Genomic DNA, 27,471 nt, shown 5'->3' with positions numbered 1-27,471 from the left:
ATTTACTTCTAAAAGCCATTTTAGTTTCAGTCATGAGTATTGACACCACATGAAACAGGAGATCAGATGTGTCATCAGGAAGGTACAGGAATCACAAAATGTCCCAGAAGAAAATCAGATGGTAAAAACAACAATAAAAAAACAATACGACACAAAACAAAACAAAAGAATGGCAAATATTTACAGCCTCCATCTGCATGGAACGCGGGTTTCAGCATAACACAAAATCAGAGGTGTGCACTTCTCGCTGTGGGGGGAGGTCACAGATGGAGCTGGTGCCAGCCAGTTTGGGGGGAGGAGACATTCATTCTAAGAAGGGAGAAATGCACAGTTAGCCACCCGCATGGACTGGAACTGAGGACAGGTCTTCCTGCCGTTCTGCTACTAAGGATGACAACGGCAAATGGCCCAAAGTCTCATCGGAAGAACTCGTCACTACAGTACGGACAGACTAGCCAGTTACAGGCACTGGGTCTGGGGGGGGCCCCCCCACGAGGCGGATGGCCACGGTCAGGCGAGGGGCATTTGTCACTGTGAGGTCAGAGGGGAAACAGGGCTCCACAGCCTGGAAGCTGCTGCTAGCAAGTCTTCTAATAGTCCTAAAGAGAGAGAAACAAAAGCCACAACTTACTCACTGTCTGGTTTGATCAAATACATATAAACACACACACACACACACACACACACACACACACACACACACACACACACACCTTAGGAGAGAACATGCTCAAAGAATATAATAGGGTTGGGTGAAAATTATCTTAATGCAAACCTATAGAATAATTTTTTTAATATCATAAACAACTATGCTAGCAGATTTCTGTACAGTTAGAGGTTCTGTTTCAGGTACTACGTTTCACATGTGCAGCGACCCACCTCTGATGCTACAAGCACCATCAGTGCGAATGTCAGTGCTGCCCACTGGCTCACCAGCAAAAGAAAGCGCCAACGTCAATAATTTAGGACCATTTAATAGGAGAATTGTTTTCTTCAATAAAAACGTGTGACTCGTTCTCTAATTATTTTGTTGTTTTGATACAGGGTCTCATTACGCAGCTCTGGCTGCCCGGGAAATCCCTATGTAGAGCAGCAGGCTGGCCTCCGGCTCCCAAAGGCTCTCCTGCCTCCGCCTGCTGACTGCTGGGATTAAAGGTCACCATGTCTGCTCCAAAACAGTTTAGCAAGGAGCACCCAGAAGCTGAAGTACCCAGATGCTAGTACCTCAGGCTCGAGAAGCCAGAGTGACTCAATTAGGAACATTCAGATTCAGAAGACCAAATCACCTACAAGCTTGCCAGCGACCCCGCCCCCCCACCCCCACACCCCCTGCCACCATGGGGGGTGTGACATCATCGTCAAGTCCCTGCGTGAGAACCCACCAAAACAAGAAAACAACGCCAGCCTCCCTGAGTTGTCCGGATGATACTTACAGCTCGGGGTTTTTTGTTTAACTTCAGATCAATCCTGTGGTAGGAAAAAATAAAAGATATTTGCACTTTAGCTTATAGAAACAGGGTAACAAGCAGCTACTGCAAAGAGCGCAGCTATAACAAAGGCTACCCAGTTACGTCCACACTCTTCATTAGACTATTCATAATTTAGTTGTGATCTCAGATATTAAGCAGGTATTAAAAAATATGAGCAGATATTTTTGCCATAAGGCAAACTGAGGTGACTCAAAAGGAAACATATAGCAGTTACAAAAGCCATAAATTTAAAATAAAAACTATTGCAGAATTAGAGAAACTGGGTTAAGAAGGCATACTCAGGCCAACGTGTTAGCTCTGTAACTACGTCACTGACAGGGGCTGAGGCGGCCAGTGACCGAGAGCAAAGAGACTAGGAGTTTGTGTTTCTGGATATGAAACACAAAAGAAATTACAGGAATTTCCATTTTCAAATCTTTTCAAAGCAAAATAATCAAAATCTTAAGCTACTAATCTCCTCACAAAGCAAAGCCAGAAAATCAATTTAAATATGAAGTACAGGTTATCTACTTAAAAAGAAATTAAAATGCATAAAAGTGAAGTTTACTTAATTTTGCTTAAGTTATTAAATAAAATGTTACCTCCATCACGTTTTTCTGTTTTTAAAAAAAACTTCCCAGCCTAACCTAATATACATACCTACAATTAAACAGATAAACTATGGGTTAGAAAGATCTCAAAACAGCATACTGGTGTCTACACACTAAACAACACAGCACAGCACAGACACTAATTCAAATCAAACTTACTCAAAGTCATAATCAAACATGCCAGACGGGCTGAGGGGCAGCATGGGAGGAAGAAAGCAATAGAAATTAATATACTAGTTGGATAAATTAGTCGATTAGCCATCCTAGCAAGATTTGTGGAAACAAAGTCAGATTTAAGAATCTTTTTTTTTTTTTTTTTTAGATTTAAGAATCTTAAGCCATAAGGTTTCAAACATCAAAGCACCAAAGACTTGGTCAGGGGATTCCCTTCCCTCGGTGTACACCAGAGCAGAGGGTAACTACGGGAGGGAAGGGGCCTGCGTTAGGGGACTACAGACACCAGCGCAGCCCTGGGGTTAGAACTGTTGAGAGGTCTGCATGGAAAAGAGAATTAGTGCATTAGAAGAGAGAAGGAGAGAGGGAGGGAGGGAGGGAGGGAAGGAGGGAGGGAGGGAAGGAAAAAGAAAGAGAGGGAAGGAAAGAGGTGTTTAGTTATACAGTAAAAGGTGCTAGACTTGGCATAACGTATTGTCATTAAAACAAAAGGTGACAAAACATTTGTACTTTGAAAACAACAAAACAGGTAACTTTTTATTCACATTCTTGTTCTAAATGTGTCCAGTGTCACCAGCTCCCGCTGCTGAGCTCCTCTCAGAAGCCATGTGCTGACTACAGGCACCTCGGTGACAGTCCTGCTCTCAGTGACATTCCTGCTCTTTCACAAACTCTGCCTCCTGCACTGGTGATGGCAGTTTCACTGTTCCTTTTCTTCTGTTTGTTTTTTAATGGAGGGGGGAGGTTGTCTTGCAGCAGAGCCCACACTGGCCTCAGACACGGTATCCTCCTGACTCAGCCTCCATGCATTGTGACCACAGGAATGTGACACTGAGTCCAGTATGGCAGCTAATTGTTTACATCGCATCGGTGCAGCAACTAAGGAATACCAGGGTCTGCAGAGCCTCCAGTGAAACCAAGGCCACCGGGACCCGTGAGCACATGGCAGAGGGGGCCATTCTGAGCTGTCACTGCTGACGGGCCATGGTCTGCATAGATCTCCAAAGCAAGCATCAACCTGGAGTCTGCCTCCAGGTCCTCGCTGCCTCTGACACCCTTCAGGTCATCAACAGGCAGTTAAGACAGACAACACTCGAATGGCTGCTCTGTTAGACCATGTCTGTGAGAGTCAGGACCGCTTACACAGCCATTTCGTTTAGGACACACACAGTGGACACCAGGGCTTTTACAATGTTTCCCTTTCAAGCTGAGTCAACCTTCACAAATTAAAGTGGACGGTATCAGCTGGGGTTGTGGCTCATTGGTAGGTGCAAGCTGGATTCAACCCCTGGTACTGGAAATGAATACACACAAAAGTATATCTATTTATAGCCCGACCTTGGGTTTGGTGGTGGGCATGGTAAGACCCCATAACCCCAGCATTCGGGAGGCTAAGGCTGAAGAAATTAGTTTGAGGCCTGTCTTAAAATTAAACAATGACTTACAAAAACAAATCTCGGATGCAATGCCATAGTAAAACCTCTAAAAGCAGCCAGTGTTTGCTTTTTTCTCTCTCTATTGTTCAGACATGTAAACTATAAGAGTTCAGAAAAGTGCTTTTTTTTTTTTAAATTAAAGTTTTTCGAGACGGGGTCTCTCTCTGTAGCCTTGGCTGCCCTGGACGCACTTTGTCGACCAGGCTGCTGGCCTTGAACTCACAGCGATCCGCCCGCCTCTGCCTCCCGAGTCGCAATCATTTTGCTGTGACTCACAAGCATGAAGCTTTCGGTTCAGCCACGGACCAGGGAAAAGGGATCACTTGATGGATTTTCAGATTCCTCAAGAAGGTAGATCCAACCACTTCCTGCCACCTCCCTCCCGCAGCGTCTGGCACGTGGCAAGTCCTCAGACATTTGCTGTGAGCATCCTGTGAGCCTGGCCTGACCCTGCGGGCCACCACGTGGCGGGGAAGAAAGCGCTGCTCCAGGTGCCAACTCCCCAGCGTGTCCAGATGCTGCACTCTACCCTTGCCCTTGAGTGTGCAAAGGCAGCAGGACCCCAGCAGCCTTAGCCCACTGACGTGCCACTCAGGGCCGCCCTGACCCCAGCTTCCTGAGAAGGAAAGCAAGTGCCACTGGCCTCTTTGGGGGGCAGATGAGCACATGAGGGCCTGGGAGGAGATGAGACAGATACAGTTGCTGAATGTGAAGACTCAGTTCGTCTTCTTTGCAAGGCTCGCCCCTAAGGAGAGCAGTGCCCAACAATGAGTGACCTTTCTAAATGCTAGTGCGTTTCTAGAAGGAATGCATTCCTGGGACCAGGAAAGGGAGAAATAAAGAAGAAGTGTTATTCCCATGGAAATGTTCTAGAAACCTGCAAGGACCAAGTTAAGTTGAATGCTTCTCTAGCTGCCTTTCCTCAGCCAACAGCTGGTCACGTGACTAGGGCAAATGAGGTAGCCCAGGAAGCCAGCAGGGTCTAGGGAGAACACTGGTCAGGGATACAGACTCCCAGGGACTCTCAAGAATGTTCTCCTTGCTCTAGGCACTGGAACAGGAAAAGACTCACCAAAATGACAGAAAAAGCACTGGATTATCTTGCCAATTTGTGTGTGTGTGTGTGTGTGTGTGTGTGTGTGTGTGTGTTCTGTACATGTGTCAACACAGCCAGAGGTCCATGCTGCGTGTTTGGGAAAGGGCCCACCACCTCTTTTAGACTGGCTAGTTAGTAAGGCCCCAGGATCTCAACGTCCCTAATGCTGGGCTTATAGGCACATATACCTCACTGAGTGCTCTGCTGGGCTTACAGGCACATATACCTCACTGAGTGCTCTGACGTGGGTGCTGGGATTTGAACTCAGGTCTTAAGCCTGGAGAGGAAGCACTTTACAAACCGAGCCATCTCCCAGGCTACAAAATACTATTTAAGAATATGGGTCTCTGTTGTCTGGGATAGACTGGACCCAAGCCTAATACAATGCTCCAATAACCTACAACCTTACCACAGTGGGAGGGGCAACTCTTTGCTGTTTTTCACTATCGTCTCAGATTAGCACAGTGGTTTTTGGGTTGCAGAAAAAAGATAAAGCAGCAATCCTTCATCACTATTTATTGGGAGGAAATACTATTTCTGCAATTAAAAAAAAAAACAAGGAAAGTTTAAAAGAATTCAAGAATCTGTTGATGCCAAAGAGGTTCAAACCAGTTAAATTTAATTCTATAGTATCCACAGTGCCACGTCTGTGAAGTTCACAGTATAACACCTTAGGTGCAAAAACAGACACCCCACAGGTTTTTAAAGCAACATAATTCATTAGCCAACCAGAAAACAGGGAGCTCCACACAGCCCTTTCACCCCAATAGTATTCAGCTTCCAGGACCAGGATGAAGGACAGCCCCTTGCTCTAGAGACTCCATTACCCTGTGAGTTATGGCCCAGCATTAGCATACAAACCCAGGCAGAGTGACCACTAAAGTCTCCTGAGACACCTGACCTCTCTGTCCACTGGTGTCATTCCCATCTCATTCCCCACTGCAAAAGTAACAGTGCTCAGAAGGTTCCTACGAAGGGGCACTCGCATTTAGGAGCTTTAAGTGTTTCCCCGTATCTGAAGCAGCATACTCAGAGAACTACAAAATAGAAAAGTCATAACAATCAAAAACCAAACCCACAGTTAGAAAGTCAGAGAAAGGTGTGTCAACTCTGCTCTCGTCGGAGCAGACAGGACGCAGGACGGAGAGAACTCTCCATCCCAGACCACAGCTTCCCAACAACCAGAGTCGCTCGCAAGGACTCATTTCTAGTTCCCTGTTTTCCTCTTAGCAAAGGACCCAAGCTCACAATGCCAGGGGACTTCCAGGAGTCACACTCCATCCTCGCGACTCCCATCGATGCTTCGGGGCCTCTCTATTGCCACCCTCTCCTCCCTCAGAGAACGCCAGTCCACTTGACTTGCACCAAAAGGATTTCTGCCACCCAAAACATGCGGGCTCTGCCACTGTCCCAGGCACTTGGATTCCAACCAAGTCCCTTCCAGTAGTTGTGAGGGCTGTGGGACTGGGTGGGACCCTGCCACTAACCTGTGTCGGTTTTTATTCTTCCGTTTTTTGTGGCTGCTGTGGTGGCTCCCTGAGGAGGTAGAAGAGGCAGCCTTCTGCGGCTTCACCCCCTGAACAGACCCATCCAGGTCCTCGGGGTCCTCGGGCGCAGGCTCGTTCTCCTGGTTGTGGAAGTCTGGAGACGTGTCACTCTCTGTCCCGCTTCCTGGTTCCCCTAGAGGAGAGAAAGGAGATCTGTCATCAGCAGAGGCTTTCTTGTGAGCCCATAGGCCAGAGGAGAAAACAGGTTGACAGGGAGCATACACTCAAAGTATCAAAGCTTGGGAATTCCAAAAAAAAAAAAACCCCAAAAAATAAATAAAAATAAAAATTAAATTAAAATTTAAAAAGCTTGGGAATTCCTGAAAACAATACAATCCGCGACAGTGCAAGCGGAACAGCAGTGCTGAGGATAACCCTGGCCACAATACAGAGTGCCATCCCTCTACTTAAGGGCTATTTCAACATGGAGTGTGCTCAAGAGAAGGATTACCCCAGAGGACGAGGGATGGTAACCTTGGCAAAACTGACGAACCATTGGCGCATCCTGTGGTGGGCGGTGAGGGGAGCACACACTGCTCTAGCAGAGACCCTGAGCCTGATCCCCAGAATCCATGTTACAAGGCTCATCAATTAGAACTTCAGCACAATACCTGCACACACACACACACACACACACACACACACACACACACACACACACCAGACACATACATGACTTAAAAATAATAAATAAAAAGCAAAGAAAAGGTACCCACTGGGAAGGAAAGTCTAGTCCAATCCCTGAGTAACAGTTTTTTGTTTTTGTTTTCTTTTTTAGGGGGTGGTGGTGGGGTGGTAGTGAGGGGGTAGAGAGAAGGTCTCATGGTACTCTGAACTTTTTTCAAAAAATACTATTTATTTCTTTTGGGTTTGTTGGTTTGTTTGTTTTTTGAGACAGGGTTTCTCTATTACACAGAGCCCCGGCTGTCCTGGACACTCTTTGTAGACCAGGTTGGCCTCAAACTGAGAGAGATCCACCTGCCTCTGCCTCCCGAGTGCTGGGATTAAAGGCATACGCCACCAAGCCTGCAAGCCTGGCTTATTTCTTTCTTTCTTTTTTTGTTTTTGTTTCGTTTTGTTTTGTTTTTGTTTTTCAAGACAAGGTTTCTCTGTGTAGCCTTGGCTGTCCTGGGCTCACTTTGTAGACCAGGCTGGCCTCGAACTCACAGCAATCTGCCTGCCTCTGCCTCCCGAGTGCTGGGATTAAAGGTGTGCGACACCACTGCCCAACTGTTTATTTCATTTTTAAATGACATGTATATGTGTTCGGGCAGGCTTTTGGGCAGTGGAACACAGGTGCCTGTGGAAGCGAAAAGACCCTGGATCTCCTGGCACTGGTATTCCAGGCCACCGGAGAAGAGTGCTGGGAACTGACCCAGACCCTCAGTAGAAACAGTGAGCTCTCTTAACAACTGCGCCTCCCCAGCTCCCTCTCCTTTATCTTTTTAAATTACATTGTATTTATTTGTGTGTGTGTTAGGGAGGGGTGCGGACGGTTTTGAACACCTGGCTTCTAGGTGGTGGAGTTTCCTGGGAGGCGGTATGATCTGCAGAAGCAAGTATATGCCACAAGGGGTGGGCTGGGGGGGGGGGGGAGTGTAGAGCCTCACCCCACTTCTTGTTCATTCTCTCAGAGTGTGACAAGACATAGTCAGCTGGCTTCCTACACAGGGAACCCATTCTCAAACCATAAAGGAAGCTGACACAAACTTTCTTTCCTGGGTCACAGTATTTCCTTAAAGCAACACAAAGTAACTAAACCGGCAGCAAGTGAGAGGCGCCCGCCCCGAGAACAGCCTGAGGGAACCAGCGCTCCCCCCTTCCACCTCTCAGGGCTCACTCTCAGGTTTGGCCACAAGTGTGTTTACCACTAAATCTTGCACTCCTGATCTTCCCACCTCACCACCTGAATGCTGACACTACAGGCACGTTGCCACCAGGTTTTTCCCCCACCCTTTAGCAATCCTGAGTACTGAACCCAGCCAGTAAGCAGATGACCCAAGAACACTTGAACAAAATATTCTTCAACTGACTTAAATCATCAATTTTAAAACAGTACTTAATGAGCCAGGTAGGGTGACACATGCCTAGAATCCTGGCACTTGGGAAGATGAGACAGGAAATCTTGTTCAAGGCCAGCCTGGGCTCCATAAAAAGATCCTATGTCCAAATAAATAAATAAATAAATAAATAAAAGTAATAATAATAAAATAATAATAATTTTCCTCCTCCTCCATCATCATCATCATCATCATAATCATCATCATCACTTAGACATATTTAAACCACAGAAACAAGGTTAAGAACGTCTCATAAGTCCTGTCTTAGGTGGGCTGGTCACAGGGTAAAGCATTCATACAGCATCAACAAGGCCTGGATTCAAGCCTTACACCAAACAGGACGGAAGAACAGGGAGAAGGCGGAACATGAGAAGCAGGAAGCTGCCCCAAGTTCATGACCAGCCTGGGCTACAGTGAGTTCCACGCTGGCTGGGGGCCAATTCTCTGCCTCTGCCTCCCAGTGCTGGTGTCACAGCTGTGTTGTTACCATGTCCAGCTTATGGAAACTGTCACTAGATAAGGATGGGGAGAGACTTGCATTCTACTCAACTACTCATGGACCCAACTATGTAAGTATTTGCCTCTGAAAATGGTCCGAAGGGTCTGTGTCCGCAGCAGGGTCATGCAGGGGTCAGTGTTTTCCTGTCTATACAGTATGATTTTCTTAGGAAGAAGTATGCGACCACCAGAAGCAGAGGAGCACAGGCTCAAAAAGACAGTAGGGAAACTGAAAGAGGAGTACTGCCACCAAGTTCAAGGCCAGCCTGGCCTACATATCAAGGTCTAGGTCAGCCAGAGCTACAAAGGAATACCTAGTCTGAAAATAAAAAGCAGGAAGGGGGCCGAGGAGATGGCTGAGTGGGCAAAGCACCTGACCCAGAAGTGCAAGGGCCTAGATTTGCACTCCCAGGACCTATATAAAGCTGGTCACCGACGTGCACATCTGAAACCCCAGTTCCTATAAGGAGATGGGAGACTGAGACAGGAGAATCCCTAGAAAAGCCTGAGCCAGCACGCCTGGCACGGGCAGTGGAGTGGAGAACAAGAAGAGGTCTCATATGAACCTCTGCGTGTGTACCATGACACATGTGAGACACACACACACACACACACACACACACACACACACACATACACACACGAGACAGAGGGGGGGGAGAGAGAGTGGGAGAGAGGGAGGGAAGAAGGGAAGAGGGGGGAGAGAGGTTAAAGAGTAAAATAAAACAGAAAGGTGTGTACCATAGTGACATATCCCCGTAATCCCAGAGCTGGGAAGGCTGAGGAAGGAAGATCAGGAATTCAAGGCCAGCTTGAACTACATCTCAAAAACTTACTCAAACAGACAATACACCTTAAAAGCAGAAGAGCCCAGCAAGATGACTTAGACGGTACAGTGTTTCCGATGCAGTCCTGAGAATGTGGGACCAATCCCTAAAGCCCCCTGGTAGAGAGACAACCAAGCCCCAAAAGCTGTTCACATGCACGCCACGAAACACATACATAACACACACAACACACACTTCTCCACTACTCTGGAAAAGCAAACAGGCAGCCAGATCTCAGAAATGATCGAACTCATTTGAAGACGATGCAGGAAAGCACCACGAGAGGGAGCTCCAGAGCCATGGAGCTGCATAAGCCTAGAAAAACACCTGATCGCACATAAACTTGATGCAATAAACTAGGAGTTGGCTCACACCTGGAATCCCAGCACTCAGAAGGCTGAGGAAGGAAGACTGGGATTTCAAGGCCAGTCTGGACTACAGAACAGGAACAGGACCCTGTCTCAAAACAAGTGAACCAGGAAAAAAAAAGACTAGCAGGATTTTAAAATTTACTTTCACAAGGCCACAGTCACCAGCACTGCGCTGCTCATGGCGTAAGGATAGACAGACCAATGAAACTAGAGTGCAGTCCAGCATGAAGCCTGAGCTTAGTTCAGCTGTCTCTGACAGGGTCAATGAGACAAGTCAACGCAGAGTGAAGCTCTGTTTGTTCAAGACCAGCCTGAGCAACCCAGCAAGACCTCATCTCAGGAAGACAACAGGCTGGAGAGAGCTCAGCACTTCAGAGCACTGACTGCTCTTGCAGAAGACCTGGGTTCCCAGCACCCACACGGTAGCTCCCAGCTGTCTGTGAGCCCAGTTCCAGGGGGCCCGAGGTCTAGGACTGTACACACATGGTGCACAGATATCACATGGGATACAAAGAAATTTGGGGTTTTTGTTTTGTTTCGTTTTGTTTGTTGTTTTTTGAGACAAGGCTTCTCTGAGAAGCCCTGGCTATCCTGGAACTAGCTCTCTAGGCCAGGCTGATCTTGAACTCACAGAGATCTGTCTGCCTCTGCCTCCTGAGTGCTGGGATTGCAGGCATGTGCCACCACCGCCTGGCTGAAATACAAATAAATTAAGTTTGTTTGTTTGTTTGTTTGTTTTTTAAAGATAAAATGAGGCCAAATGTGGCAGCACACACCTTTTAATCCCAGCACTCAGGAAGCAGAGGCAGGTAAATTTGGGGCCAGCTTGGTCTATCTACATAGTGAGTTCCAGAATAGCCAGGGCTATATTACATAGTGAGACCCTGTTTCATTTGGGGGAAAAAAAAAAAAAAAAACAAGGAGAGAAAATGAAAGAAAAGGAGTGAGAAAAATATGTATCAATGCTAAATTTACCTAAAAATAAACCAGGGTGAAAATTATAATAACTTTAGAGAAAATGAAATAGAACACTAAAAATAAATCTATCCTGTCAGTAGGTGCCTATAATCCCAGCACCCAAGGAGGCAAAGGCAGCTTGGTCTACAAAGTAAGTCCAGGACAGCCAAGACTATACAGAGAGACCCTGCCTTAACTAACAAACAAACAAACAAACAAATCCTAAAATTCATATGGAAACACAGAAAGCCCCAAACAGCTACAGCAATCTTTAGCAGAAAAACAAACAAACAAACGCAACCAATACCACTCTCATATTATAAAGCCATAGTAGCAAAAGCAGCATGGTACAGGCACGACAGGTCCTTCCATGGACTAGAAGAGAGGGCCAGACAGAAGCCCACACAATCACAGCTACCTACTCTGACAACAGCACACACTAGAGAAAACCCTCCATAGCATAGGGCGCTGGGAGACTGGATTCCCACGTGTAGGAAATAAAGCTAGATCTGTAGCTCTCGCACAACAGACTTGAAGTTTTGGGCCTGTTGAGGGAGAACCCTTGAAGAGCACCAGTCCAGGTGCTCCCTGGGACTGGAAACTGTTGTCTCAGAGGACTCAGTTCAGTTCCTAGGACCTGTGTCAGGGGGCTCCCACAACAACCTACAACTCCAGCTCCAGAGAATCCATTACCTCTTCTGGCCTCCAGGGGGCAATATACTCACGCAGATCTCTACCCCATCTCCTAGACCACAATACACACATAATTTAAAATCTAAATATGCATATATATACACATATATATGTATATATGTGGATATTCATGTATCTATACAAGCAAAGGCAAGAACTTTCTCCACAGGACTCCAGTAGCACAGGAAATAATCCCAAGCACTGACAAATGGGATTCCAGGGAATTTGGAAGCTTCTGCACAGCAAAGTGCACATCAGAGTGAAGGACAAGCTACAGAATAAGGGGACGTCTTTGCCATCTACATGTGACATATGGAATTAATATCCTGGATGCTTTATTTTTCAACTGGGGGCTGCAGGAAACGACTCAGTGGTCAAGAGCACTTGCTGTGAATCATGAGGAGCAGGGCTCAGATGTCAGACCCACGTAGCGGGTCAGACCTCCTGCACATCCCTGCAAGGCCACCTCTGCAGGTGGAGAGAGCTCCCCGGGGTTTGCTGGTTTGCAGCCAAGCAGAGAAAATACAAGCCTTGGGTTCAGCAGGAGACCCTGCCTCAAAGGAACAGGCAAAGAGTTCTAGGAGTACCCCAATGCCCTCTTATAGTTTCCACATGTGCACACAACCACACACACACACACACACACACACACACACACACACACACAATCACTCTCTCTCTCTCTCTCTCTCTCTCTCTCTCTCTCTCTCTCTCTCTCTCTCTCTCATGATTTTTTCAAACTGCAAAAATTACATGTCAAAAAACCCAAACATGAGAACTGGAGAGATGGCTCAGAGGGTAAGAGCACTGCCTGCTCTTCCAAAGGTCCTAAATTCAATCCCCAGCAACCACATGGTGGCTCACAATCATCTATAATAAGCATGTACATCTGCAGGCGAAACAACGTATACATAATAAATAAATAAATCTTTAAAAAAGAACAAATCATCTGATCAAACAATGGGCTAATGAACTAAAGGCAGTTGTCAAAAGAAAACTTATGCATTTGAAGGGAATAGGGAAGCACACCTTTGATCCCAGCACTAGGGAGGCAGAGGCAAGAGGATCTCTGTGAGTTCAAACCCAGCCTGGTCTACAGAGTGAGTTCCAGAAGCTACACAGAGAAACCCTATCTTGAAAGAAAGAAAGAAAGAAAGAAAGAAAGAAAGAAAGAAAGAAAGAAAGAAAGAAAAGAAAGAAAAGAAATACAAATGGCCTGGCCAATAGATACTCAAAACAAGTGGCAGCTTCCTTACAAAACTGCTTTGAGATTCTGCCTGACTCCAACACAAACGGTGAATCCCAAGAAAACAAAGGCCTCTCATCCTGTGGAAAGAGCCTTCAATCCCAGCACAAGTCTTTGGTACCAGAAGCAAAAGCAGGTGGATCTTTGCACCCAGGCCAGCCAGGTCTACACAGTGAGACCCTGTTGCAAAAAAAATGAATGACAGGGGTTGGAGATTTAGCTCGGTGGTAGAGTGCTTGCCTAGCAACTTGTGGCCCTGGGTGCCATCCTCAGCTCTGAAAAAACAAACAAACAAACAAACAAATGACAACAAATGCTAGTGAGAATGTGAGGAAAGAGGAACCCTTAATCAAAAACAAACAAACTCGAAAACATTTTTAAGAGATCTGAAAGTGGAGGTGAGCGGAGTGCTCGCCTACCATGCTCAAAGCCCCAGGTTCAATCCCCAGCACCGCAGGGACCAGGCCAGCATTCAGCAAGATACATTCAGGGTCATCCTTGGCTGCAAAATGAGTGTGAGGCCAGCCTGGGCTAACTGAGACCCTAACTCAAAAGGCTCAAAAGAAAGAAAAAAAGCTAAGGGCGGGGGGTGGGGGGGGCAGGGAAACTCTCCTTCAAGAACTTTGTTTTAGTTGTTGGTTTGCAGTGCTGGGGATTATACTCTGGGCCCCAACATGCTAGGCAAGTGCTCTACCACAGACAACGCTCCTGGCCCAAGGCTTGTGCTGTTGAATTACTATGTTGATGACACCTATGACAGACAAGGAACCACAGGGACTAGACGCTATGAAAGACGAACGAGAATTTTCTTCCTTAGCTCACGGAGGCTCAAAGGATGAAGCAACTTCGAGTCAACTGGTCCACTGGCGGCGCACTGAGGAAGGCATGAGGGTTGATTCTCACTGACAGAAAAACTAGCAAGACTAGGAAGTCTATGCAGTAAAGAGAAGGAAGGGTGCCTGAGGGCTGTGTCTGACGGAGGGCAGGTCTCCGGGTGGAAGGGAAGGCCCACCGCGCTGAGCAGGGGGGCAGGGAGCAGTTCTCCTGGACACTTGGGGACACACAGAAGCCCCTGCCATCAAGGCATCAGGGAGAAAATCCGCCTGTCTGCTTTTTCTTTTACTTTACTCTTTTCACTAAAATGTCCGATGCTTCACAACTTACACGCAATTCCTCTTTAGGGGCCATGCAAATTCACTTTTTCTAGTTGGGCAAATATACGGAAGCCAAAGGAAGCAGAAATAATACATTTGGAGGGGAAATTTTTATGAGTGGCTCGAGAATAAATGCTCAAAGTAGAAAATTCTGAAATCCTCAAAATTAAAGAAGACATAAGGCAAAATTCTGCCTTTTCATTCCTGAAGACCACAGGTGTCATGCATGCAGGACTCAATCCACAGGCCTGGTTATTCAGAAAGGGTGTGGCACTGATGATTCCACAGAGGACAGGCGTGCGGGCCAAGCACACTGCTCCTTGTGTGGGACTAAATCATGCTTGCAGCCACTGAGGAGGCTTGCAGGGACCCTCACGTCTTGCATCTGCTCTATAGTCGTCTAAGCCAAGGCCCTCCAGATGGCTCCGCAGGCAGAGGCTCCTGAGTTTCATCTCTGAATCCCATGGTAAAAGGTGAGCACCAACGCCACAATTTGTCCTATGACCTCCACACGTACACCACGGCACACATATGTGGCTATATACGATAATAAATAAATAGGGAAATTGATATTAAAAAGTAAACGAGGGAAGTGAATAAAAATAAAATAAAACAGTGGTGACTCACACCTTTAATGCCAGCACACTGGGAGGCAGAGACAGGTGGATCTCTGAGTTTGAGGCCAGCCTGGTCTAGAGTGAGTTCCAGGACAGGCAAGGTTACACAGATAAACCCTGTCTCAGGGTGGGGGTAGGGGATCAGAAACAAAAAGAAAAGAAATCAAAGAAAACCCAGATAAACAGAATCCAATAAAGAATTTTTCATAAATTCTAGTTAATTGAAAAAGCAAAACCAAATCAGGAGGAACCAGGCATGGTGGCACAGACCTCTGATGCCAGCCAATCAGGAGGAACCAGGCATGGTGGCACAGACCTCTGATGCCAGCACTTAGGAACCAGAAGCTGGAGGAGCCCTGTGGGTTTGAGGCCAGCCTGGTGTACAGAGTGAGCTTTAGCTATCCAGGGCTACATAGAAAGACCATGTCTCAAACAAAAAAGAAAAACAGTTTTTAGAAGGGCACGGTGTCTTAAACCTGCAGTCCCCAGCACCTCTGCAATAGCAAAGACCCTGCCTCAAAAATAAAATATTAGTAAAAAAAATCTTTTTTTGTTTTTCGAGACGGGGTTTCTCTGGGTAGCTTTGGCTGTCCTAGACTCACTTTGTAGACCAGGCTGGCCTCGAATTCACAGCGATCCATCTGCCTCTGCCTCCCAAGTGCTGGGATTAAAGGCATGGGCCACCACCACCCAGCTCAGTAAAAAAAAAAAAAAAAATTTTAAACCAAAACATTGAAACACCATAGGTTTTGGTTACAGGAACCAAGCTGGAAGCTTCCATGGGACAAAAGGTAGGATGCTGGCGGCCGGGGGGAGACGTTATCTGCAGTCTACTCAGCTGTGGATTTTATGTACCACACTACTACATGCTCAATAAGCAGTGTCCTTGGCACAAAGATGCCATGACCATCAAGGGGATAACCAACCATTCACTCCACAGGATCTACTATAACCCTGGTCAAAAGCCTGTGTGTGTGTGTGGGGGGGGGGGGTGGTCACCGGCTAGTGGAGAAGCCACGGCTGTGGATTTGCTGATGGACCTGGGAGACTGGCTTCTAGATAGTTACACTTGTGCCCACAGACGGGCAGCCTTGGCCAATGAAATTTTTTGCAGTGGGCAGTGACTCACACGGTCAAAGCGTGAGAACGAGTGACCATTGATGCTCAGCTCTAACTGGGACATCTACATCACTCCCTCCAAAGCTTCAAGGAACGCGGCACATGGCCTGTGACGGGGCGGAGTGATAGGAAACCCTGCCTTCTGGACATGACATGGCCTAGAACTCACAGACTCACAGCAGCTACGATTAAGTGAGCAAGACTGGGCCTGCCACCACTTCCTCAAGGATCTGACCTACTCACAAGTCCCCAGCCCTCCCTGATGTATAAGCCGGTGATGGCTGCGAATAGACATTTTCTTCAGCTGACGATACGTTGCCCACGCTCATGGGAATAATCTCCCACCTGTGTTCCTGTAGTAACTCAGAGGCAGAAAGCTGGCCTAGCATGTGCACGGCCCTACGTTCAAGCCACTGTACCATAACAGCTAAACAAAATAGAGCCACGAGCCGGGGTGACAGCTCACAACTGTGACCCCAGCACCCCGAGAATTTGGGAGGCAGAGGTAGGTGCGGTCTCTGAGATCCAGCCCAGCCAAGTCTACTTGGTGGGGTGACTCAAAACAACAAATAATACCAACTGTCGAGGGAAAAACCAGTCCTGAAGGAGGTCAGCAGTCAGCAGTGAGGAAGAGCATCTGCAGCGTCTTCTTGCAACAGCGAGGGACAAAGGATGGAGGGATGGCTGACTCAGTGGAGAAGGGCACTGGCTCCTCCTCCAGAGGACCAAAGTTTGGTTCCCAGCACCCACATGGTGACCCACAACCATGAGTGAGTTCAGTTCCAGGGGATCTGGACCCTGGCATCAGATGTATACAGACATGAAGAAAAACTTACACACATAAAATAAAAATAAAAAACCAACAAAGACATGTTTCCAAGTATATAACTATTCAGTCAAAATAACCTGATGCATGGTAAAACCCGGGCAATACCAACCATGTGGTACAGGCACATGGCTCGGTGCTCAGTAGAGAGTCCAAAGACTGGCTGGCCAATATAAATTTAGAAATCTTTACTAAGTTTAAGGCTAGCCTGGACTACATAGTGAGAACCTGTCTCAAATTAAAACAAACAAACAGGCAAAAAAAAAAAAACAACAAAACAACAAAAAAAAACCCTTAAGGATTTGTAGCATCTGATGAGGTAACCACACAGGTGCCAAGAGACACCATGAAGGGTTCCAGAAAGGGAAAGAACAAGGGTAAGGTAACATGACACTGGACAGAAAATGCTCAAGGAGACCCAGCTGTTTGGACAAAAGTTGGAATTTGACTCTGAGTAGAAATGACCATGGGATAGGGAGGACTAAGCACAGGAGAGCCTGGCTGGGCCAGAAATCTAGAGAGATGATGACTGATGTCACCGAGTCCTCAAATCCCTGCCCAAAGTAGGGCTCTAACCCCCAACAGGACAGAGCACTCAACACGTACAGCAGCCACAGGGACGCCAGCACTTTTTTTTTTTTAATTAGATCCAGCTTCCACACAGAAATGATCTGTTTAAGCAAACAGTATCCACTCTCCTTTCTATATTTAAGAATATAGAAAGTAGTGCACACCTCTAATCCCAGCACTCAGGAGGCAGAGACAGGCGGATCTCTGTGAGTTCGAGGCCAGCCTGGTCTACAGAGTGGGTCCAGGACAGCCAAGGCTACACAGAGAAACCCTGTCTCAGAAAACCAAAAAAAAAAAAAAGGAAAAAGAAAGAGAGAAAAGAATGTCCTAAGTTGAGCACTGGGGATTTATCAGATACACTTGAAATTTACTATTAAATTATTTGCTGTAACTTTGTTTTGAGATAGGGCCTGTGGGAGTTTAAAGGAGAACGGCCCCATAGGCTCACATAGGTGAACATTTGGTCGCCAGTAGGGGGAACTGTTTGGGAAGGATTAGGAAGTGTGGTTTTGTTGGAGGAGGTGTGCCATCAGGAGTGCGCTTGGAGGGTTTAGAAGCCATTTCCAATGCCTCCCTCCCTCCCTCCCTCCCCCCCCCTCCTTTTTCTCCTCCCTCCCCCCCCTCCTCCTCCTCCTCCTCCTCCTTCTTCTTCTTCTCTCTCTCTCTCTCTCTCTCTCTCTCTCTCTCTCTCTCTCTCTCTCTCTCTCTCTCTTCCCCACCCTCCCTCCTTCCAATTCCTAGTGTCAGTGTCAGTCTCTCCCTTCCTCCTTATCTCTGCCTCTCTGTCTTGTGGTTATGTCTCAAGATGTGAGCTCTCAGCCAGTGTGTAGCGCGCGCCTTTAATCCCAGCACTTGGGAGGCAGAGGCAGGTGGATCACTGTGAGTTCAAGGCCAGCCTGGTCTACAAAGCGAATCCAGGACAGCCAAGGCTAACACAGAGAGATCCTGTCTCGAAAAAACAAACAAAAAAACAGATGTGAGCTCTCAGCTACTGCTCCAGGACCACGCCTGCCTGCCTGCCTACTGCCATGTTCCCTACCATGATGGTGAGAGACTCTAACCCTCTAAAACTGTAAGCCAAGCCCCAAATAAACTCTTTCTTATAGAAGTTGCTTTGGTAACAGTGTCTTGTCACAGCAATAGAAAAATAACTAAGGCAGGGTCTCACTACGTAGCTCTGTCTGGCCTTAAACTCAGGAGATCCGCCTGCCTCTATCTCCCAAGTGCTGTTTTTTTTTTGTTTGGGGGGGGGGTTGTTTTGTTTTTTCGAGACAGGGTTTCTCTGTGTAGCCTTGGCTGTTCTGGACTCGCTTTATAGACCAGGCTGGCCTCGAACTCACAGAGATCCACCTGCCTCTGCCTCCCAAGTGCTGGGATTAAAGGCATGCACCGCCACCACCTGGCAAGTGCTGGGGTTTAAGGTATATGCCGCCACATCCAGCCCTATGGGGTTTTTAAAAATTAATTTATTTTTATTTATACATGTATGCCTGCCTGACTTTATGTACACTACATGCAAACAGGTGCCCTCAGAGACCAGAGGAGGGCAACCAATCCCCAGGACTGGAATTACAGGCTTTGTGAGGCATCACGTAGGTGCCAGGAGGTGCTAAACCCTGGTCCTCTGCCAGATTAGTAAGTACTCTTAACCACTGAGCCATCTTCCCAATCTAAATGACTTATTATTGGAAAAGTTCTCCTAGTGGATGATGACACACCTATGGTCCTAGCGCTCAGAAAGTAGCGGTAGGAGGACCAGGAGGTCGAGGCCAACCTCAGTTATTAGCAGGCTCCAGGTTGGCATGAACAAGACGGGACTACCTTAAAAAACAAACAAACAAACAAAATTCTTCGGAATTTGAGCCCTACTGCAGCAGTTTCAGAATTTGGGGGTCTTTGAGTGGCTCTAGCCAAGCCCCATGGGAAAGAAGTGGCAGGAAGCCGGTAGGTGGCGCAGGTCTTTCATCACAGCAAGCGGGAGGCAGAGGCAGGTGGATCTCCGAGTTGAGACAAGCATGATCTACACAACCAGACGACGTAGCAAGACCCGACGCCCAAAACAAAAAAAGACTTGGTGAAGATGCCCACCGGTGTCTCAACTTCCAGAAGCAAGAGAACGCCATAGAAGATGCAGTCCTTGGGTACCCAACTGGCTAAACCAGAGGTAACTAAGGGCCCATGGCTGCTTTAAAATAAACCGATAAGCAAGGTAAAAACAGACTCACTCTTTTCGATGAGCTGGTCCTGAACTCCTGCCAAGGCACTTACTGCCTGAAAGAGAAGTCACCGGTTACCAGACAAGTGACTGCAGACCCCCGAGACACCAACCCCCACAGGGAGGGACGGACAGTCCATATTCCTCAATAAAGGGCCACAGACAGGCATGTCCTTCCCCACCGCCACTTACAGCGGCCGACGTGACGGAGGATTTGCTGAAGAGCCGCTCGGCTTCCTTGAACTTCCGATTCCTCCGATCGTTTTTGCTATTGGAGTTTCTAAAAACAGAAGGAACGCTTGAAGTAAGCACCAAGCTATGACTTCAACTCAACCTGGGGTGCTTGGGGGCTTATGCAAGGCACTCGCTCTTCTCCAAGCTACGGATTATCAATGTGTTTGTATATGATGGGGGTGAAGGGGTGGGACACGCATATGTGCCACAGTATGTTTGTGGAGGTCAGAAGATGACAGCTCTCTCTGCCCCCAGCGACTGAACACAGGTGATCCGGCGTTCCAGAAAGCACCTTCACCTGCTGAGCCATCAGCCCTGCTCTTTTCTTCTTTTAACCAAGTTCAATTCAGGAATGCCTCTGATCCATGTAAAACTTTATCTCGAATGCCTACAACAGCAACACTTTCCACCTTGAGAGGTGAGATGATTTGGGCTTGCTTTGTAACACTGTCACATTTATTTCTTCACTCGTTTGCTTGTTTTAAGCAGCCCAGGAGGGCGGGAGAGATGGCTCAATGATTAAGAGCACTGACTGCTTTTGTAGAGGAGTGGGGTTCGACTCCCAGCACCCACATGGCGGCTCGCAACTGTCTGGAACTCCAAGATCTGACACCCTCATACAGACATACTTGCAGATAATACACCAATACACATATATTAAAAATAAAAAATAAGGCCTGGCGTGGTGGCGCACGCCTTTAATCCCAGCACTTCGGAGGCAGAGGCAGGCGGATCACTGTGAGTTCGAGGTCAGCCTGGTCTACAGAGTGAGCCTGGGACAGCCAAGGCTACACAGAGAAACCCAAAATAAGCCTAAATGAATAAATAAGAATAAAAAGTAAAATAAATTTTAAAAGAGTAAGAGCCAGGCATGGTGGTGCACACCTGTAATCCTAGCACTCTGGAAAGCAGAGGCAGGCGGATCTCTGAGAGTCTGAGGCCAGCCAAGTCTACAAAGCAAGACCAGAACTAACAAGGCTACACGGAGAAACCCTGTCTTGAAGAAAAAAAGCAGTAGCCCAGGAGACCCAAGGACACAGCCTTGTCACGAATAGTATGAGAAAAGCCCCAAGCCACTATCACCATCTCGGGCGCAGTAGTCTGGCCTGCCCGACCCAGTACTGCTCCCCACTCTGTTAGTATGCATTTTTAATAATGCTTATTGTCAGAAATGACTTAGCTCAGGGGCTGACAAGATGGTGGTAGAGGCACTAAGAACTTGCCGAAAAGCCGGATAACCTGACAACCCTCAGCACATGCAAAGAAAGAACCAATCCCACAAAGCTGTCCTCTGACTGCTGTGGCACATGCACCCCCCCTCCCGCCCCACCATTATACACACACACATGACTAACAACTTTTTGTTCTTTTTGTTGTTGTTATCTTGAAACAGGGTCTCACTATGCAGTCTTGGCTGGCCTGGATCAGGATATGCAAACCAGGCCTTGAACTCATATTGAAATAACTGCCTCTCCTCCTGAGTGTCGGGATTAAAGGCCTGTGCCACTTTGACCAGCAAATCTTTTCCATCAAAAAATGACTATGGTGCTAGAGAGATGGCTCAGAGGTTAAGAGCACTGACAGCTCTTCCAGAGGTCCAGAGTTCAAATCCCAGCAACCACATGGTAGCTTACAATCATCTATAATGTAATCTAATGTCCTCTTCTGGTGTGCAGGTGTACATGCAGGCAGAATACTATACACACAAGTAAATAAATAAATGAATAAGGGGATTGGAGAGATGGCTCAGAGGTTAAGAGCACTGACAGCTCTTCCAGAGGTCCTGAGTTCAAATGCCAGCAACCACATGGTGGCTTATAACCATGTATAATGTAATCTAATGTCCTCTTCTGGTGTGTAGGCATACATGCAGACAGAACATTGTATACATAATAAATAAATCTTTAAAAAAATAAATAAAATAAATCTTTTTTTAAATGACTATGAAAAAAAGGAATAAAATGGGAGCTAGAGAGATGCCTCAGTGATTAAGAGCACTGGCTGGTTCCAGGGGGCCCGGATTTGATTCTCAGCACCCACAACTGTCTTTAACTCCAGGCCCAAGAGATCAGATGTTATCTTTTGACTTCCAAGGGCACTGGGCCACATGTGGTACACAGACATATATGCAGGCACAACATCTGTATACATAAAACTAATAAAGAAACAATTTTTCAAAGTGACTATAGCTAAGCATGATGGCACAGTTCTTTAATCCCAGCACTCAAGAGGCAGAGGCAGGTGGAAGTCTGGGATTTCAAGGCCAACCGTGTCTGCAGAGAGAGTTGCAGGCCAGCTAAGGCTACATAGTGAGACCCTATCTCCAAAAAAAAAAAAAAAATTTTTTTTTTGGTGAGAACAGTATATTCACAGTATCTAGAAGTATAACCTCATAAAAAGAAATAAATTTTTGTCGGGGCAGTGGTGGCGCACGCCTTTAATCCCAGCACTCAGGAGGCAGAGGCAGGCAGATGGCTGTGAGTTCGAGGCCAGCCTGGTTAGTCCAGGACAGCCAAAGCTACCTGTCTCGAAAAACTAAAAAAAGAAAGAAAAAATTTTTTTTTTTGCTTTTCAGTGTGCATACATATGTACACACTCATGTAAAAGGCAGAAAGAATGGGCATGAGTCAGTTCTCTCCTGCTACTACATGGGGATCGTGGATCACAGGAATAGAACTCAGGCCTTTAGACTTGTCGACAAGCACCTTTACCCACTATGCTATCTCCCCGGCATGAAGGACTGAACTTTTCCAGCAGGGCTATCTCAGGATCCATGAGCAGTCCCAGGATCACCCGACATTATGCTACCCGGTAAGGCAGGTACAGAGCCAAGGGTTCACAACCTGGGGCTCAGCCTGAGCGTTCAGCTCAGTGGCAGAGCGCTTGTCTTACACGCCCAATGCCTTTGGTTCTAGTCCCCACACCTAGGGAAAAGAAAGATCTGAAACTGGGACCTTGCCGGGCATAGAGGCACACACCTTTAACCCCAGGACTTGGGAGGCAGAAGCAAGTGGATCTCTGTGAATCAGAGGCCAGCCTGGTCTCTGCAGAGAAACCCTGGCCTCACAAAAAACAAACAACAAAATAATAATGAAACCTAAACTGCCGAAAGAAACTGGCTCCAGGATCAGAAACAAAACAAAACCGAACAAAACTAAACCAAGGCATTTTTGGGGCCAACTGAGGGAATCTGAAGGAATCGGTGTTAATTTTTAAGCATGAGCATCAGAGACAAGATCAGAAACGTCGAGGCTGGAGAGATGGCTCAGCGGTTAAGAGCACTGACTGCTCTTCCAGAAGTCATGAGTTCAATTCCCAGCAACCACATGGTGGCTCACAACCATCCACAATGAGATCTGGTGCCCTCTTCTGGCATGCAGTACATGCAGGCATACTACTGTATACATAATAAATAAAAAATAAATAAATAAAATTAAATTAAAAATGATCAGAAACGTCTCACTTTTCTCAGGAGATAACATCTAACATACTTAGGCGCAAAGATTTGTGGTGTAAGCGTCTACATTTTCAATGGTTAGTGGGAAACAGAAACACAACTACAAAGGCGTGGCATGAGAGAGACCTCTGTGATGCCCCAGTAGCTCTGCATCTTTATGCACACACTAATCAGAGAGGAGTCTCCAGTGTTGGCCCTTGCTTTCTTCCTTGCTGAGGCAGAGTCACTCTTGTTATTTCTACAGCACTGCATATTCTGGGCCCAGCTGGCCTGCAAGCTCCCGAGCAGTTCTCCTGTGGCCACCTCCCACCTCAGTGTGCTAAAATTCCAGATGTTCATTTTTTTTTTTTTCAGAATTGCACACATGTGTGTTTAATCTGGGGCGGGGAGGAGAGGGAGAGTGGAGCTATGTACCCGTGAGAGTCTGATCCCCTGGAGCTGGAGTTACAAGTGATTGTAAGGCACCTGCCACGGGTGCTGGGAACCAAACTCTTGTCCTCTGCCAAAGCAGTGTGTGCTCTTAACTGCTGAGCCATCTCTCCGGCCGCCAGATGTGTGGTTTTAACACAGGTTCTGGGAACTGAACTCAGGTCACCAGGCTTGCACATCAAGTAGTTTTACCCACCCACTGAGCCATGTCTCCTGGGCCTAGTTTTACATCTTGTGGTTAAGCACATATGATAAAATGCCATACATCTATACCCGGTTTGGATAATGTACTATAGCTACATAATAAGTACCCGTCAGAGAAAACCGTGTGAGGAAAGTACAAGACCTCTCTTTCTTTTTGCATCTTCCTATCCGAATCTTCCAACTACTTTCAAAACAAGCATGCACAATGTTTTCATGCATTAGAGACAGCATTCGCGAACTGTACGTTAACAACTCATGAATAGATGGGAAAGATACAAACTGATCATGTACTTCATGACCTCAACTTTTCTAAAGGTTTGAAAAACTCTCACAGGTTTGGGAAATTTTATAGAATTGTTCCCAGAGTCACTAGTAGTACAATTAGCATACAGGTATGGCCAAAAAAAAAAAAAAAAAAAAGTAACTGGATATAGTGGCAAATTACAATGTGGAAGTCTGTCACGTCTCATGCTCAATTTCATCTATACCCACAGACCCCTGCACCATGGGCCCCGCTTTCCTTAGTCCCAAATATGGGCTCTGTCCAAGGTTTCTCTGTGAGACAGAGAGCAAGTTCAAGCTTGGACCTCACTCCACACTATGATTCTTTCTCTCCCTTCAGGGTGAATACCAACAACACCCCAAGCTGGGCAGAGTGGATACCAACAACACCCCAAGCTGTGCAGAGTGGACACCAACAACACCCCAAGCTGTGCATGGCAGTCCATATCTTTTAAATTGGGAGAAGGATCTATGTAATCTGTGAATTTGAGGCCAGCCTAGTTTAATCTAGTTGAGTTCCAGACCAGCCAAGGCTACATAGTAGGACCATATTTTAAAACAAAACAAAAACAAAAACCCTACAGATAAATATTAGTAGAGGATAAAAATGAATACTACTATATTCTGACACTCACTTTTGATTGGTCAAATACCGATCCCAGCCACGGATAATATTGCCATACATCTGAGTGTCTTCTAGGTAGCTTCCTTCAAAAGCATAGATCTGTCTCTCCAAGTTTGCAAGTGTTTCCTAAGGTAATGAAAACAGGGACATGGAAAAGTAACATTAAGCATAAACAAACTGAGATCCCGATACAGACTTGCAAAACCCAGCTTACCGACACTGAACCATTTTTTGTGGAAGAGTGAGAGTGATGGGACCCTTTCATAAATTAAATGAAATGTGTAGTCCAGAAAAATGCAAGACATATTGTATCTACTTCAGAGGCAAAGCTAGTCATCATGAGCAGGGATGAGACAGACCCTGAGCTGTCTCCACTCTCACTAAATGAGTCGCTACCAACAGAGAGAAGGATGCACAGCTTTTCAAAATCATCTTTTCTACATCGACTGACTGCTCCCTCCCTGCTAGCTCTGGAAGGGCAGCCCGCAGCGGATGCCGGTTGCTATGGCAACCTGGAAGGGCAGCTTCAGGTGAGCTAGCCTCCCGGATGCTCGTTGCAAAAGGCGGGAGCCTGCAGGGCTCAGCCACCAGGGTGCCGGCAGCTCCGGGTGCGCGTCACCATTCCAAATTCCCTAGACTGGCGACCTGCGTCTCCCGCCAGCCCCCTTCCTGGCATCCTCAAATGCACCACAGTCCCCAGCCATTGAAACGCGCCGCCCGTGGAATCCGCCGTGGGTACTGCCCACACGCTCCCGCATCTTTTCCAGGCTGGGGTCCAGCCGCCTCCTTCCCACCCGCTAAGCCGGACCAGAGCGTCGTCCCCGCCTCCTGCCTCTCGCCCTTCCCGCGCCCTCACTGCCCCGCCCCGCCCCGCTGAGCGCAGGCCGGGAACCGCGCCGCCGCAGGGAACCGCGCCGCGCCCGGCCGCCCAGAGCGCCAGGACCTCGGCCGCCCGCCGCTCTGGCCTCCGGAGCGGCCTGCGAGGCCAGGCGGGGACGGCGCCCAGGCCTCGGCCACTCACCGCCAGCTCCTGCTTCCGCTTCACCAGCTCGGCCAGCTCCCGCCGGGTGTCTGGGATCTGCGGCGGCGCCGTCTTGTTGTGCATCGCCATGTTGGGCTCAAGCGGCGGCGGAGGCGGCGGCGCGCGACCGGTAGGCGGACCCTGTGCATTACCGCCGCCGGCCGCCAGGGGGCGCGCCGCCACTGCGCCTGCGCGCGCGGCTTCCGGGGACGCTGACTCGCTCAGCGCGCGAAAGCGGGTGCAAAGTGGCTCTAGTTCGTGTGGCATAGTCCTTGCTGCCCCACTGTGGGCCTCTGAGCTCTACTGACACCCACGGACGTTCACTGCATCCAAAGCCCAGCTGCAGCATAAGCCTGTTAAGTATCCCATGAGCCTCGCCTCAAACAATGCCCTTACCTCAACCACTCAACTGCAGGTGGGAAACCTGAGCAAGGTCTGGTCCCACCATCCCAGGAGGCTGGAGAGAAGATGCTAAACCCAGCCCTTTCTTGTGTGATAGCACAGGTCCTTCCTCCCAGCACTCCGGAGGCAAAAGCAGGCAGATCTGTTGTACGTGGTTTGCGGGAGGGAAAGGATTATGAACGAGTTAGCTTTCTATCTTTAAGGTCCAGTACTGTATCCCAGGCTGGTATTGAACAGAACACACAGACCTTGAGTTTTACAGCTCTGCCTGTGCCTTCCCAATGCTGGGATTGCAAGTGTTGACCTGCCATGCCCATTCTTTATTGGTGCTGGAGATGGTACGCTGGACAGACTAAGCAAGCACGCTGCCAATGGAGCCACACCCCCAGCCCAGCTCTGCGTTTCGCAGTGCTCTGCAACTTTATAGTGGTTGGTATGGATGTCTTTGAGTTTGTATGCTCTAGATGGATATTGTTCTCCAGGTCTGAGAAATTCTCAATTTTCTTCCAATCCTCTTTCCTAATTTTCCCTCTCATAAACCTCCCCTTATCGCAGGTTCCTCTCCAATGGTACAAGCTTATAATCCTAGCACCTAAGAGGTGGGGGTAAGAGAAGCAGGGAGGTCAAGGTACTGCATAGTATTTGGGCTAGCCTGGGCTACCTAAAACCCGGGTTCAAAAAAAAAAAGTCAAGGGCTAGAGATAGAACTCAGTTGGTAGAATCCCTGCCTAAGCATGCATAAATCTCTGATTTTGAGCCCTGCACCCCTTCTTTTCCTGCCAGCCTGGGCCACATAAGAACCTCTCAAGGCCAGGCATACACCTTTAATCCCAGCACTCAGGAGACAGGGGCATGCCGATCTCTGTGAGTTTGCAGCCAGCCTGGTCTACAATAATGAGTTCCAGAACAGCCAGGGCTTACATAGTTAGACCCTGTCTCCAATAAATAAAGTTCAAGGTGAGCCTCAACTACATAGAGAATTTGAGGCTAATCCAGGCTCAAAAAATAAATGAGCAGGATGCGGTGGCACACACATGTAATCCTAGCACTCAGATCGCTGTGAGTTTGAGGCTATCCTGGTCTACAAAGTGAGTCCAGGACAGCCAGGGCTACATAGAGAAACCTGTCTCAAAGCAACAAAACAAAAAACCAAATGATCAGCACCCCCCCCCTTTTAATAACCAAGTCCCAATTTGAGGTGCCCATATACTTATGGGTATGGAAGTCATCCAATGGAATGTGATCAATCTACCAGGGGCCACATCTTAGATAAGACTGACCCTCCCCAACAGAAGGCATCCACTGTCCATAGCTCCAGCTAGGAATGGGGG

At 47.5% G+C, this 27,471-nt stretch overlaps 1 protein-coding gene across 5 annotated transcripts; it reads right to left on the bottom strand.

Moving 5' to 3' along the window:
* On the bottom strand, positions 1–25,873 carry MEAF6 (MYST/Esa1 associated factor 6). Of its 5 annotated transcripts, XR_014780154.1 has the most exons (9): positions 25,739–25,873; positions 24,728–24,843; positions 19,679–19,766; positions 19,497–19,542; positions 6,274–6,466; positions 2,240–2,269; positions 2,072–2,129; positions 1,434–1,467; positions 1–599 (listed from the first exon to the last, which is right to left on the bottom strand). XR_014780154.1 is itself a non-coding variant. In XM_084786421.1 (8 exons), exons 1-8 carry the CDS (start codon positions 25,826–25,828, stop codon positions 591–593), a joined length of 606 nt encoding a protein of 201 aa, XP_084642547.1. In that variant the 5' UTR covers positions 25,829–25,873; the 3' UTR covers positions 1–590. The 5 variants fall into 5 exon arrangements, 3 of the variants coding, with proteins under 3 accessions (XP_084642547.1, XP_084642549.1, XP_084642548.1); XR_014780155.1 differs by lacking the exon at positions 2,240–2,269; XM_084786421.1 differs by lacking the exon at positions 2,072–2,129.
* Between the last annotated feature and the right edge of the window lie 1,598 nt (positions 25,874–27,471).

Source organism: Acomys minous (genome assembly GCF_964271855.1).
Source record: "Acomys minous genome assembly, chromosome: 6".
NCBI classification, from domain to species: Eukaryota; Metazoa; Chordata; class Mammalia; order Rodentia; family Muridae; genus Acomys; species Acomys minous.
The sequence above is the reverse complement of the archived record's forward strand: the minus strand, read 5'-3'. Positions and strand labels throughout refer to the sequence as shown.